The sequence below is a fragment of the Salvelinus alpinus genome, chromosome 2 (assembly GCF_045679555.1).
Source record: "Salvelinus alpinus chromosome 2, SLU_Salpinus.1, whole genome shotgun sequence".
NCBI classification, from domain to species: domain Eukaryota; kingdom Metazoa; phylum Chordata; class Actinopteri; order Salmoniformes; family Salmonidae; genus Salvelinus; species Salvelinus alpinus.
In genome coordinates, this window is record NC_092087.1 from 108,644,732 (window position 1) to 108,658,512 (window position 13,781).

At 42.8% G+C, this 13,781-nt stretch overlaps 1 protein-coding gene across 1 annotated transcript; it reads right to left on the reverse strand.

The window, feature by feature from the left end:
• Nucleotides 1-3,410: 3,410 nt before the first annotated feature.
• On the reverse strand, nt 3,411-11,877 carry LOC139548537 (zinc finger protein ZFP2-like). The gene is made up of 2 exons (XM_071358237.1): nt 11,466-11,877; nt 3,411-6,762 (listed from the first exon to the last, which is right to left on the reverse strand). Exons 1-2 carry the CDS (start codon nt 11,605-11,607, stop codon nt 5,435-5,437), a joined length of 1,470 nt encoding a protein of 489 aa, XP_071214338.1. The 5' UTR covers nt 11,608-11,877; the 3' UTR covers nt 3,411-5,434.
• Between the last annotated feature and the right edge of the window lie 1,904 nt (nt 11,878-13,781).

Here is a 13,781-nt window from a genome sequence, read left to right on the forward strand (position 1 = left end):
GGGTCCATCGGCTCCGTTCCCGAAGTGTGGTCTCCCTGAGATCCCAAGTTTGAGAGATCCCTTGTGCACCATTTACCCAGGTAATCAGGAGCCAGGTCATTTACCCAGGTCGTCAGGAGCCAGGTCATTTACCCAGGTCGTCAGGAGCCAGGTCATTTACCCAGGTCATCAGGAGCCAGGTCATTTACCCAGGTCGTCAGGAGCCAGGTCATTTACCCAAGTCGTCAGGAGCCAGGTCATTTACCCAGGTCGTCAGGAGCCAGGTCATTTACCCAGGTCATTTACCCAGGTCGTCAGGAGCCAGGTCATTTACCTAGGTCGTCAGGAGCCAGGTCATTTACCCAGGTCGTCAGGACCCAGGTCATTTACCCAGGTCATTTACCCAGGTCGTCAGGAGCCAGGTCATTTACCCAGGTTCACAGGAGCCAGGTCATTTACCCAGGTCGTCAGGAGCCAGGTCATTTACCCAGGTCATCAGGAGCCAGGTCATTTACCCAGGTCGTCAGGAGCAAGGTCATTTACCCAGGTCATTTACCCAGGTCATTTACCCAGGTCGTCAGGAGCCAGGTCATTTACCCAGGTCATTTACCCTGGTCGTCAGGAGCCAGGTCATTTACCCAGGTCCTCAAGAGCCAGGTCATTTACCCAGGTCGTCAGCAGCCAGGCCATTTACCCAGGTCGTCAGGAGCCAGGTAATTTACCCAGGTAGTTAGGATTCAGGTCATTTACCCAGGTCATCAGGAGCCAGGTCATTTACCCAGGTAGTCAGGAGCCAGGTCTTTACCCAGGTAGTTAGGATTCAGGTCATTTACCCAGGTCATCAGGAGCCAGGTCATTTACCCAGGTTGTCAGGAGCCAGGTCATTTACCCAGGTCATCAGGAGCCAGGTCATTTACCCAGGTAGTCAGGAGCCAGGTCGCCAGGAGCCAGGTCATTTACCCAGGTCGTCAGGAGCCAGGTCATTTCCCCAGGTCGTCAGGAGCCAGGTAATTTACCCAGGTCGTCAGGAGCCAGGTCATTTACCCAGGTCATTTTACCAGGTCGTCAGGAGCCAGGTCATTTACCTAGGTCGTCAGGACCCAGGTCATTTACCCAGGTCATTTACCCAGGTCGTCAGGAGCCAGGTCATTTACCCAGGTTCACAGGAGCCAGGTCATTTACCCAGGTCGTCAGGAGCAAGGTCATTTACCCAGGTCATTTACCCAGGTCGTCAGGAGCCAGGTCATTTACCCAGGTCATTTACCCTGGTCGTCAGGAGCCAGGTCATTTACCCAGGTCCTCAAGAGCCAGGTCATTTACCCAGGTCGTCAGCAGCCAGGCCATTTACCCAGGTCGTCAGGAGCCAGGTAATTTACCCAGGTAGTTAGGATTCAGGTCATTTACCCAGGTCATCAGGAGCCAGGTCATTTACCCAGGTAGTCAGGCGCCAGGTCATTTACCCAGGTAGTCAGGAGCCAGGTCGTCAGGAGCAAGGTAATTTACCCAGGTAGTTAGGATTCAGGTCATTTACCCAGGTCATCAGGAGCCAGGTCATTTACCCAGGTAGTCAGGAGCCAGGTCTTTACCCAGGTAGTTAGGATTCAGGTCATTTACCCAGGTCATCAGGAGCCAGGTCATTTACCCAGGTTGTCAGGAGCCAGGTCATTTACCCAGGTCATCAGGAGCCAGGTCATTTACCCAGGTAGTCAGGAGCCAGGTCGCCAGGAGCCAGGTCATTTACCCAGGTCGTCAGGAGCCAGGTCATTTCCCCAGGTCGTCAGGAGCCAGGTAATTTACCCAGGTCGTCAGGAGCCAGGTCATTTACCCAGGTCATTTTACCAGGTCGTCAGGAGCCAGGTCATTTACCTAGGTCGTCAGGACCCAGGTCATTTACCCAGGTCATTTACCCAGGTCGTCAGGAGCCAGGTCATTTACCCAGGTTCACAGGAGCCAGGTCATTTACCCAGGTCGTCAGGAGCAAGGTCATTTACCCAGGTCATTTACCCAGGTCGTCAGGAGCCAGGTCATTTACCCAGGTCATTTACCCTGGTCGTCAGGAGCCAGGTCATTTACCCAGGTCCTCAAGAGCCAGGTCATTTACCCAGGTCGTCAGCAGCCAGGCCATTTACCCAGGTCGTCAGGAGCCAGGTAATTTACCCAGGTAGTTAGGATTCAGGTCATTTACCCAGGTCATCAGGAGCCAGGTCATTTACCCAGGTAGTCAGGCGCCAGGTCATTTACCCAGGTAGTCAGGAGCCAGGTCGTCAGGAGCAAGGTCATTTACCCAGGTCGTCGGGAGGCAGGTCCTTTACTCAGGTAGTCAGGAGCCAGGTCATTTACACAGGTAGTCAGGAGCCAGGTCATTTACCCAGGTTCACAGGAGCCAGGTCATTTACCCAGGTCGTCAGGAGCCAGGTCCTTTACTCAGGTAGTCAGGAGCCAGGTCATTTACACAGGTAGTCAGGAGCCAGGTCATTTACCCAGGTTCACAGGAGCCAGGTCATTTACCCAGGTCGTCAGGAGCCAGGTCATTTACCCAGATCGTCAGAAGCCAGGTCATTTACCTAGGTCGTCAGGAGCCAGGTCATTTACCCAGGTCGTCAGGAGCCAGGTCATTTACCCAGGTCATTTTACCCAGGTCGTCAGGAGCCAGGTCATTTACCCAGGTCGTCAGCAGCCAGGTCATTTACCCAGGTCATCAGGAGCCAGGTCATTACCCAAGTAGTCAGGAGCCAGGTCGTCAGGAGCAAGGTCATTTACCCAGGTCGTCGGGAGGCAGGTCATTTACCCAGGTCATTTACCCAGGTCATCAGGAGCCAGGTCCTTTACTCAGGTAGTCAGGAGCCAGGTCATTTACACAGGTAGTCAGGAGCCAAGTCATTTACCCAGGTTCACAGGAGCCAGGTCATTTACCCAGGTCGTCAGGAGCCAGGTCATTTACCCAGATCGTCAGAAGCCAGGTCATTTACCTAGGTCGTCAGGAGCCAGGTCATTTACCCAGGTCGTCAGGAGCCAGGTCATTTACCCAGGTCATTTACCCAGGTCATTTTACCCAGGTCGTCAGGAGCCAGGTCATTTACCCAGGTCGTCAGCAGCCAGGTCATTTACCCAGGTCATCAGGAGCCAGGTCATTTACCCAGGTAGTCAGGAGCCAGGTCATTTACCCAGGTAGTCAGGAGCCAGGTCTTTTACCCAGGTCGTCAGGAGCCAGGTCATTTACCCAGGTCGTCAGGAGCCAGGTCATTTACCCAGGTCTTCAGGAGCCAGGTCATTTACCCAGGTCGTCAGGAGCCAGGTCATTTACCCAGGTCGTCAGGAGCCAGGTCATTTACCCAGGTCTTCAGGAGCCAGGTCATTTACCCAGGTCGTCAGGAGCCAGGTCATTAACCCAGCTCGTCAGCAGCGGTCACCAAGTCAAGATTCACATCCCCGTTGCCAAATGTGGTTAATTTCTTTCATATCAAATGAGGAGAGACAAACTTATTACACAAGTCAGAGTTATTCTTAAACTAAATCTTTATTCACTTATTAATAAGGGAGCAGGTCAATACAACACGCAAATATAAAGTTAATCAATTGAGTGCTGTACGATGATGGCTGGTTGACAAATCACCCCCAGATGATTCGTTGAGAGCGACAAGACAAAAGTACAAAGGTCGTTCAACCTACATGACGAACAACAGATGTATAGAACGGGTCACAAGGTTAAGATTTGTATGAAAGATACTTATAATTCTCAACAGACAGTATCTGCTGTAAAAACAGTACTCTTTGTGTAGAGACCAGGGTCTGGCCCTGGGGTCATCTCTCCCTGGTTCCATATAGAACAGAAACATTAACTCATGCTCTGGAATGCGGTCTCTTTAGGTTTTATCACCCAAAAGACATTGTAAATCTCCTGTCAGTGTTTTCTCCCAGAGGCCCATCCTCAGTAGAACACACAGACACAATAGTTCTAAGAACCCTCTATTCTGTTGCATAAAACAACCATTTGATGCAATAAAAGTATTTTAACATAATGTTGCAATTTTTCTCTCAGTGTCCACTGAAAGTTGACTAGTAACAACAACTGGGACATAAAAGACACCAACCATGAGACCCACTAAATCTGCCCAAGAAGAGGCAAACAAAAGAAAAACCCACACCAAACTTAAAGACAGGAAGCAAACCAAAAAGGTGGAGCAACTAAAGGTGTTGACTCTCCACATCTATCAAGACAACTGGAGCACTGGGCCAGACACTCTTAAATAGAACCTGGACCAGCTCAGGTGAAACACCTTCCCACTAACGAGATGGACAAGCCAGAAAAGGTGTAACACATACTGACTAACGAGGTGACACAAATCAGTGCGCCCAACGTGCTAACGAGCTATACTTGCTAACGAGCTATACGTGCTAAAGTCCAACCTCAAAACATAAATGGAAAAACCAAAGACTAACACCTTAAGAGAATGTGCACCACCAACAGAAAACAACTTCCAATTCACATTATAATCAACTACAATGCTTCACCTTCACCAATAAAAACATGGTGTCTACTGGCTGTCAACAATTAAAAACAAGAAGAAAAAAAACTTTATTTTTCCCTTCCTAAAACTCACAAGCTTCTAGAACTCTCGTCCCCTTGGAACGAGCGCAAACATAACTCATCTCTAATACGGAAAGTCAAAATAATTTCTGATCCATGGACCGCACTGGCTAAACACAAATCTTTTTGACTGCCAAACCTTGAGACAATCAGAAACCAAGTTGTCCTCACCATGGACACAAGCACCAAAAACGCTGCTGTTTTGACAAGTAGCAATAAATCACTGATATCGATTAGGTGGTAAATCAGGTTGTACGTGCTGTTGAAACTAACATCTAAAATAACACATGGAACTGGGATATATCATTTAGCTCACTGGTTAGAGGACAACCTGCAGAAGACAGTCAGCTACATTTTGGAGTGATGCATTTAAATGTAGGGGTCGCTGAACAAAGGAACACAACACTTATTTGTCATCACTCATCGATATTATGTTGAAATCAATTGTGCGAGAGGAGGTTGCACGTCCTGTTAAAACTAACAGCTCAAAAACCACACGGAACCTGGGAATAATGTGAACATCCCTGGTTAGAGGACAGCTTGTAGAAAACAGATCGCTACATTCTGAAGTGTTGCATTTTGATTCAAGTGGGTCACTAACGTGGTAAGTGGAACACAACTCTTTTCTTGTTAGTCACTTTTTGTTAAATCTCATAAATAGTACTCCTCCCCTGAGGCTGATATCCATATCATGCTGAAATCAATTGATAAGGGGGCAAACATTTAGGCTTCTACATTGTGACATTGTTAAAATATTCCTACTACAAAGTGTTAACATTCTACATTGTGACATTAATTCATTGATATCATGAATCAACTGCTTCATGTATGTATTTTGTAATATTTGATAAGATATCTTTAATCAGATTATCTCTGGTCACAGCTAAAAGATTCCTCTCCTGTGTGTGTTCTCTGGTGCATTGTCAGATCACCAGATGAAACAAAACTCTTCCCACATTGATTACAGCTAAAAGACTTATCTCCTGTGTGTGTTCCCTGGTGTACTGTCAGATCACCAGATGGAACAAAACGTTTCCCACATTGATTACATATAAAATACTTCTCTCCTATGTGTGTTCTCTGGTGTACTGTCAGATCGCCAGATGGAACAAAACTCGTCCCACATTTACCACAGCTATAGTGTTTCTCTCCTGTGTGTGTTCTCTGGTGTACAGTCAGAAGGCCAGATGAAACAAAACTCTTCCCACATTGATAACAGCTATACGATTTCTCTCCTGTGTGTGTTCTCTGGTGTCGTGTCAGGCTAGTTGAATGGCTAAAACTCTTCCTACATTGAATACAGCTATAAGGTTTCTCTCCTGTGTGTATTCGCTGGTGTGATATCAGGCTGGTTGAATGGCTAAAACTCTTCCCACATTGAGTACAGCTATAAGGTTTATCGCCTGTGTGTGTTCTCTGGTGTGATATCAGGCTGGTTGACTGGCTAAAACTCTTCCCACATTGAGTACAGCTATAAGATTTCTCGCCTGTGTGTGTTCTCTGGTGTATTATCAGGCTGCTTAGCTGAGTAAAACTCTTCCCACATTGATCACAGCTGTACGGTTTCTCACCTGTGTGTGTTCTCTGGTGTGTTATCAGGTTGCTTAGCTGAGTAAAACTCTTCCCACATTGATCACAGCTGTACGGTTTCTCTCCTGTGTGTTTTCTCTGGTGTGTTATCAGGTTGCTTAGCTGAGTAAAACTCTTCCCACATTGAGTACAGCTATGAGATTTCTCACCTGTGTGTGTTCTCTGGTGTGTTATCAGGTTGCTTAGCTGAGTAAAACTCTTCCCACATTGATTACAGCTATAAGGTTTCTCTCCTGTGTGTATTCTCTGGTGTACAGTCAGAAGGCCAGATGAAACAAAACTCTTCCCACATTGATAACAGGTATAAGGTTTCTCTCCTGTGTGTGTTCTCTGGTGTCGTGTCAGATTGCAAGACTTAGTAAAACTCTTCCCACATTCATCACAGCTAAAAGGTTTCTCTCCTGTGTGGATTCTCTGATGAATTATAATGCCTGCTGAGGAGGTGAATCTCTTCCCACAGTCAGAGCAGCAGTGAGATTTCTTCCCTGTGGATCTCTGCAGGTGTTTCTTGACGTGTTCTGATCTGGAGAGACTCTTCTCTGCCTCGTCAGCATCATGATGTTGTTGAGGCTCCCCAGAGGATCCACGATAGTCCCGTCTCTCTCCTGTGTGAACAACAAAGTCATACAGATGGTTAAATGCCCACAACAGCAGAAGTTTATTTGAGGTAAAGGGTGATGCCCAGAGCGTACCCATGAAGTTGTACAACAATTGACGTCTGTTAAATTTAACAATTAAGACAGTCAAGATAGGAACAATAGTGATATTTTGTCTTGTTTTCACATTAGTAACATCGATGATTGTCGGCTAGAAATAAGTTATTCAAGTTGTTGAAACTCTAAGCAGTGTGCCAGACGTCTTTTGGTGTCCAATATAGGCCCCTTTCTGTGTTTGCTAAAATTGCGGCACGAGGGCGATGCATACGCAATTTGGTTGCAGAAACTCCTCCCTGCTAATGAGGAAACCACTAGTTATGGATGTAGTATATCTGGTAATGAGGAAACCACTAGTTATGGATGTAGTATATCTGCTAATGAGGAAACCACTAGTTATGGATGTAGTATATCTGCTAATGAGGAAACCACTAGTTATGGATGGAGTATATCTGGTAATGAGGAAACCACTACTTATGGATGTAGTATATCTGGTAATGAGGAAACCGCTAGTTATGGATGTAGTATATCTGGTAATGAGGAAACCACTAGTTATGGATGTAGTATATCTGCCTGGAGCAAAAATGGTGAGCAAAGATTTTAGTTTTTCACAATGTATTCTGAATATTACAGCACAAGATCAGGAGTGCTAGTCAGGGAAACTCACATTAACCTCTGGTATCTATTCACTAATTCACCACCGTGGGGGAAAACTCAGGGGAGTTCTCATAGGCTGACAGCAAAAATAGCCTCCATTTACAGGTTACTTATGAGTGCATTTCACATTTCACATGTGTGTTATTGCATTTTACATTACTTTGGATTATAATTGTAAGGCTCATTTGAATCTCCTGCTTAATATGTGTGTGTTATTGCGGCAAATCAATTGCTTTAAACTGAAACACTTCAACCAGTAAAATGTTCTTTGCCATCAGCCTGACAATGAGGGTTTGTACACTAAGTGTTTGACAAATTGGCCCATAACTTCACCAAACAATAACATAGACCTACTGTAGGACCCATAACTTCACCTAATAACAAAACAGACCTACTGTAGAACCCATAACTTCACCTAACAATAACATAGACCTAGGACTATAAACAATTTAATATTTCAGGTGAAACATGGAAACTAAAATGTCTTTGTCGTGACATTTCATAACCTGGTCACCAGATAATTTGGTGAATAATCCCACTAGGCTACTCTGTAATGTGTTGTCATTCTAAATGTCCTGAATAACGGAAAATAGCTCTGTGTGTTGTACAATAGCCTATCCATCAAGGAACAGTTCTCTACACATTATGAGCTAAGTATCTCTGTGTCCAAACAGACAAACGAGACACTACTGGAAATCAAGCAGACAATAACACATTATAAACATCAATTTGTTAGGGATGTTGGATCCAACATGGAGCACGGCATAACTGTCTTTACCAGAGTAATGAATGAAGAAGCACTTTGGTTGTTGTTGCATGTCGTGATGTTTGTCATTTGACTGTCATTCAGAAAATTATTTCCTGGATCAGCTGATGATAGATGAACATGTGACTAACTAAACAGCTACAGTATTAAGAATGATGTGTAATTATTGAAGAACCGCGTTAATGACAGTTAAAGTTAAGGTGACTCTCGGTTAAAACCATTGGATTTTGCAAACTCTGAAGTTATTTAGGATTTCTGTGTCCATGAAAACTGTTTTCCCAGCGTAACGTAAGGAGACACTAAATGCGTCAGTTTTGTCAATTTATTAAATTGTCTTTCATTTGAAACACTCCTGTCAATGTTGAGTAAGGACGCACACCTGATTACGCATATAGAAGTAGGACTAGTCTACCTGATTACAGATATAGAAGTAGGACTAGTCTACCTGGCCTGAGCACAAATGAAGGCCTATAAATGTGCCCATTTGAGGATGTCTGATAGTATTTCTGATTGTCTTAACGCACCACCACTAATGAGTTGTGGAGCTTCTCAAAGCACATTTCTCTTCACCTCTAACAGCATGTAAACAAAGTCTAATCAAAATCAATTTCAAATGACAATAGTTCAAAGTATTTGAAAAATATTTCCAGCTCTCGCCCTTTCGATAACCACTCATCATGAAAGGGAAAAATGTAATGCTCTGATCCAGTGGAAATGTCATAAAATACCGTATTACTTCTTATCCCTTACACAAATAGCCTACAGCTGTGTCTGTCCAGAACTCACTGGAGCAGGAAACTGAGGGCCTAGAATATTTTATACAATGTTGCAAGCTTGTTGTAGTCAGGCCATGTGCAGCCAAAGTGATTTCTAGCATATTTTTATTAGGATATTTTCTAAATGCAGAATGCAATGTTTTTATGTGTTGGCTTTATGTAGGCTATCTTTTACATAGTGGGCTATAAAAGTTACTTTTAGATTTGTATAATTTTCATTTAGATTTAGATAGAATGTAGATTAATCACAGACAATGATTTTGAGATACTATTATAAATGAAATTAAACTGTTCCAGTAAAATGAACATATGAAAATCATAACTGGCACCAGATCAGTAGAAATGGTAAGATACATTTGCACTCCAAATGTAGGTTGCTGACTGCTTGTGTAGCCGATTACCAGCAACGTCAGAATGTATGAAGGACAGCAAGAGGAGGTGGTTCAGGAAGAGTTTATTCTCTTCTGGTTGGGCGTTATTGATGTAATGGCATGAAAATAAATGCTGAATATTATACAATGATTTATCAACAGCTCTAACAATTTGACCCCCACAGGAAATCTACACTGGCAATTCTAGAATATACTATATAGCCTAGAAACCGGTTCAACTATCATTATGACATCATGGATGAATTCTAGAATATACTATATATCCTAGAAACCTGGTTAAACTATCATTATGACATCATGGATGAATTCTAGAATATACTATATAGCCTAGAAACCTGGTTAAACGATCATTATGACATCATGGATGAATTCTAGAATATACTATATAGCCTAGAAACCGGTTCAACTATCATTATGACATCATGGATGAATTCTAGAATATACTATATATCCTAGAAACCTGGTTAAACTATCATTATGACATCATGGATGAATTTTAGAATATACTATATAGCCTAGAAACCTGGTTAAACTATCATTATGACATCATGGATGAATTCTAGAATATACTATATATCCTAGAAACCTGGTTAAAATATCATTATGACATCATGGATGGCCAGTCCTTGTATTCATTGTGTAGTGAATTCAGGGGGTAGCCCTGAGCTGGACTCAAACCTGGGTCCAGCGACTGTCAAGCCAACACCTTAAAACTGTTTTGCCAAGATGTCTGAACTTCTTGACGAGGTCGCTAGGTGTTGGATTACGGTTGATACAATAGCTTTCTCTATGAATTTGAGAGTGGTTACATTTCTCCAGCCCCCATCCCAGCCCCCATCCCTCAGCTGTTTACCAAACCAAGTCTCTGGGCAGCCATTTTGTTGCTGTTTAAATACTAGGTTGTCCCTTTAAAAAAGCCACACAAGAATCAATCAACCAATAACAAAGCTGTAATTCCACCACTATTTTGCTAATAAGATGATGATGGGGCTGGAGAAATTTAACTACTCTCAAATTCATAGACAGACCTATGGATGCAAGGACTGACCATCCATGATATCAACATTATAGTTTTAACCATGTTGAGGCTTTACAGTGTTGATTTACATTGTTTCTATACATTGGAGTACAAAATCTTATTATGGGTTCTGATGGGGTACAACAGGTGAACTAAGCTCATGAGGCATGTGTTATATTCTTCAAGAATCAATGGCTATAAATAAATAATTTAAAAGTCAAAATATGGATGTAGCAATTGCAGATTTCCCCTTTACCACCACACATCCTTCCAGTTCTCTGCTGCCAGTGACAGGAGCGAATTTCAAAAATCACTGAAGCTGGAGACTTATATCTCCCTCACCAACTTTAAACATCAGCTATCTGAGCAGCTAACCGATCGCTGCAGCTGTACATAGTCCATCTGTAAATAGCCCACCCAGTCCACCTACCTCATCCCCAAACTGTTTTTATTTATTTTTCTGCTCTTTTGCACACCAGTATCTCTACTTGCACATCATCATCTGCTCATTTATCACTCCAGTGTTAATCTGCTAAATTGTAATTCTTCGCTACTATCGACTATTCATTGCCTACCTCATGCCTTTTGCACACACTATATATAGACTTTCTTTTTTTCTACTGTGTCATTAACTTGCTTATTGTGTTATTGGCTTGTTTATTGTTTATTCCATGTGTAACTCTGTGTTGTTGTCTGTGTCACACTGCTTTGCTTTATCTTGGCCAGGTCGCAGTTGTAAATGAGAACGTGTTCTCAACTGGCCTACCTGGTTAAACTATCATTATGACATCATGGCCTACCTGGTTAAACTATCATTATGACATCATGGCCACCTGGTTAAACTATCATTATGACATCACGGTCACCTGGTTAAACTATCATTATGACATCATGGTCACCTGGTTAAACTATCATTATGACATCATGGTCACCTGGTTAAACTATCATTATGACATCATGGCCACCTGGTTAAATAAAGGTTAAATAAAAAAACATCAGTTCAACAACTGCAGAGTTTGTGTCTCTGTTTTTAAGACAGTACTTACTAGTGTTAATCAGGGAACGGTCTCTCAAAAACATCTTATGGCTAAGATCATCCTTAGAACCACTGGATGCCTTAAGATGCGTTTGGGAAACCGGGCCCAGATATCCAGTTTCCTCCTCCTCCTTTTTCGATGTGACAGTCATCTCCCCCTCCTCCTCTTTCACCCCAAAAGCTGCATCCTCCTCTTCTTTTACTGTAAAATCCTCCTCCTCTTTGAACGCGTTTTCCTCTTCTTTCACTGAAACGTCTTTCTCTTCTTCTTTCACTGTAACAGTCTCATCCTCTACTTCTTGTTTAACTGTAACAGCCTCGCCCTCTAATTCTTGTTTTACTGTGATATCCTTCTCTTCCTCCTCCTCTTTCACCAGAGCTCCTTTCTCCGTCCAGCAGTCCTCCTCTTCATTAACAAGAGAGTAGCTCTTCATTAACAAGAGAGTAGCTTAGTGACCTCATGGTTGGAGATGTTAGCTAGCTAGGCTAATGCTAACTTAACCAGCCCGCTAGATGAATAAAAACAATACCGTAAATATGAAAATTATGAAATTAAAAAGGATAACTAACTAGACGACAGAAGTGGGTTTAAAATACATTGGCTAATATACACTAAAGCGTCTAAAGAGCTTTATTGGTTCGTCTATTTTGTCTAGCAAGCTACCGAGGCGTCTGACGAACTGTTGCTGCTGCTGAAAGAAGCGTTCCGTCCACTAGATTATACGTCACAGTAGCAGCATTGCCTTAAAGTCGCAGACCGCCATCAGCTGACTGGAGTGGGTAACGCAGTTGAGTAAAATGTAAATTAAATTTTCAGACAAAAGGTAGGTAGGAATCAGGAACATAGCTAGTCCTAAAATATTAATTACCCCCCCCCCTAAATAATTCAATATCAGTCAATATATTTTTTCTGTGATTTCTTATTTTCGTCAACCGTTCCATCGCATGATAAACTTTTTACAGGGCCGGCACTAGGACCGGGGGAGGCTGCTGCTGCGCTAGTGACTGTTAGACTTTCTTCAGCATCGATGGCGGACAGAAATACTAGGAGAGAGGGGAACCCTACACAGAACTGAATTGAATCAAAGATGGCGGACAGAAATACTAGGAGAGAGGGGTACCCCTACACAGAACTGAATTGAATCAAAGATGGCGGACAGAAATACGAGGAGAGAGGGGAACCCCTACACAGAACTGAACTGAATCAAATATGGCGGACAGAAATACTAGGAGAGAGGGGTACCCCTACACAGAACTGAACTGAATCAAAGATGGCGGACAGAAATACTAGGAGAGAGGGGAACCCCTACACAGAACTGAATCAAAGATGAACTGTAGGATGGAAGCAACTGTAAGGGATTATAACGTCATAACTAATCATGCAAAAAACATGTACAGTTGTCAGGAATGTTAGTTCATGTAGAGACAAACGATTATGCATTTTTTTTTTACATAAAATTTATTTACGAAAATCGCGATTTAGTCAGCTAGCTGACTAGCTAACATTAGCCAGTTAGCCAGCTAGCTTTATGGGTGTTGTGACATGAGTATGACATTGTAATTCTGGTTGTTTTAGGGTCTCCTGAAACAACCAGCAAACCAGGCTTTCGATTTGTGTAACAGTGGATGTAAAGAATCTAGCTAGCTGAAGAATTTACTGCAAATTGAATGTACAATTTTGTAAGCTTGTCTTGCTGATATTTACCATGCAGATAGATGAAATAACGTAGCTAGCTATGTTCTTGCTTATTGTGCAGTGGATGATTAAAATCCCTGTATGCCCATAGATGTGTAGCTAGCTATCTAGCCGATCTGTGTATGGACCCAAACGTTTGGTATACATATTAGTTCAGAACCTAGCTATGAACCTCAGCTATCATAGCCAGTCGTATCAACTTCAAAACAGCCTGAATGACATTAATGAAGCCTATGGATTGAGTAGAATATAATATCATGTTGTGCCAAGGATGCAAGTCGTATATACATGTAGTTATTACCATGCATGAGATCCCCACATTGTAGCCTGTACATTTAATATATTCACTGATCATGTACTCTACCTTGGCAAATAAAGGTGCAGTTTAGGTATGAATGTCTTTGAGATTATTTTTCAGTCATATCCAATACCAGGAGTATCAAATTCCAGTCTTTGAATGACGCTGTCTGCATGTATGTATTACAATTATACACTTCAACAGTGTTTACCAATCTTGGTCCTGGGACATCAATGGTTACACATTGTAACTAATAGACTAGAAACAGGATTTAACTAGTTAATTCATATATACAGAAATATAATGTTAAAAACCAGAACACTACACTTCCT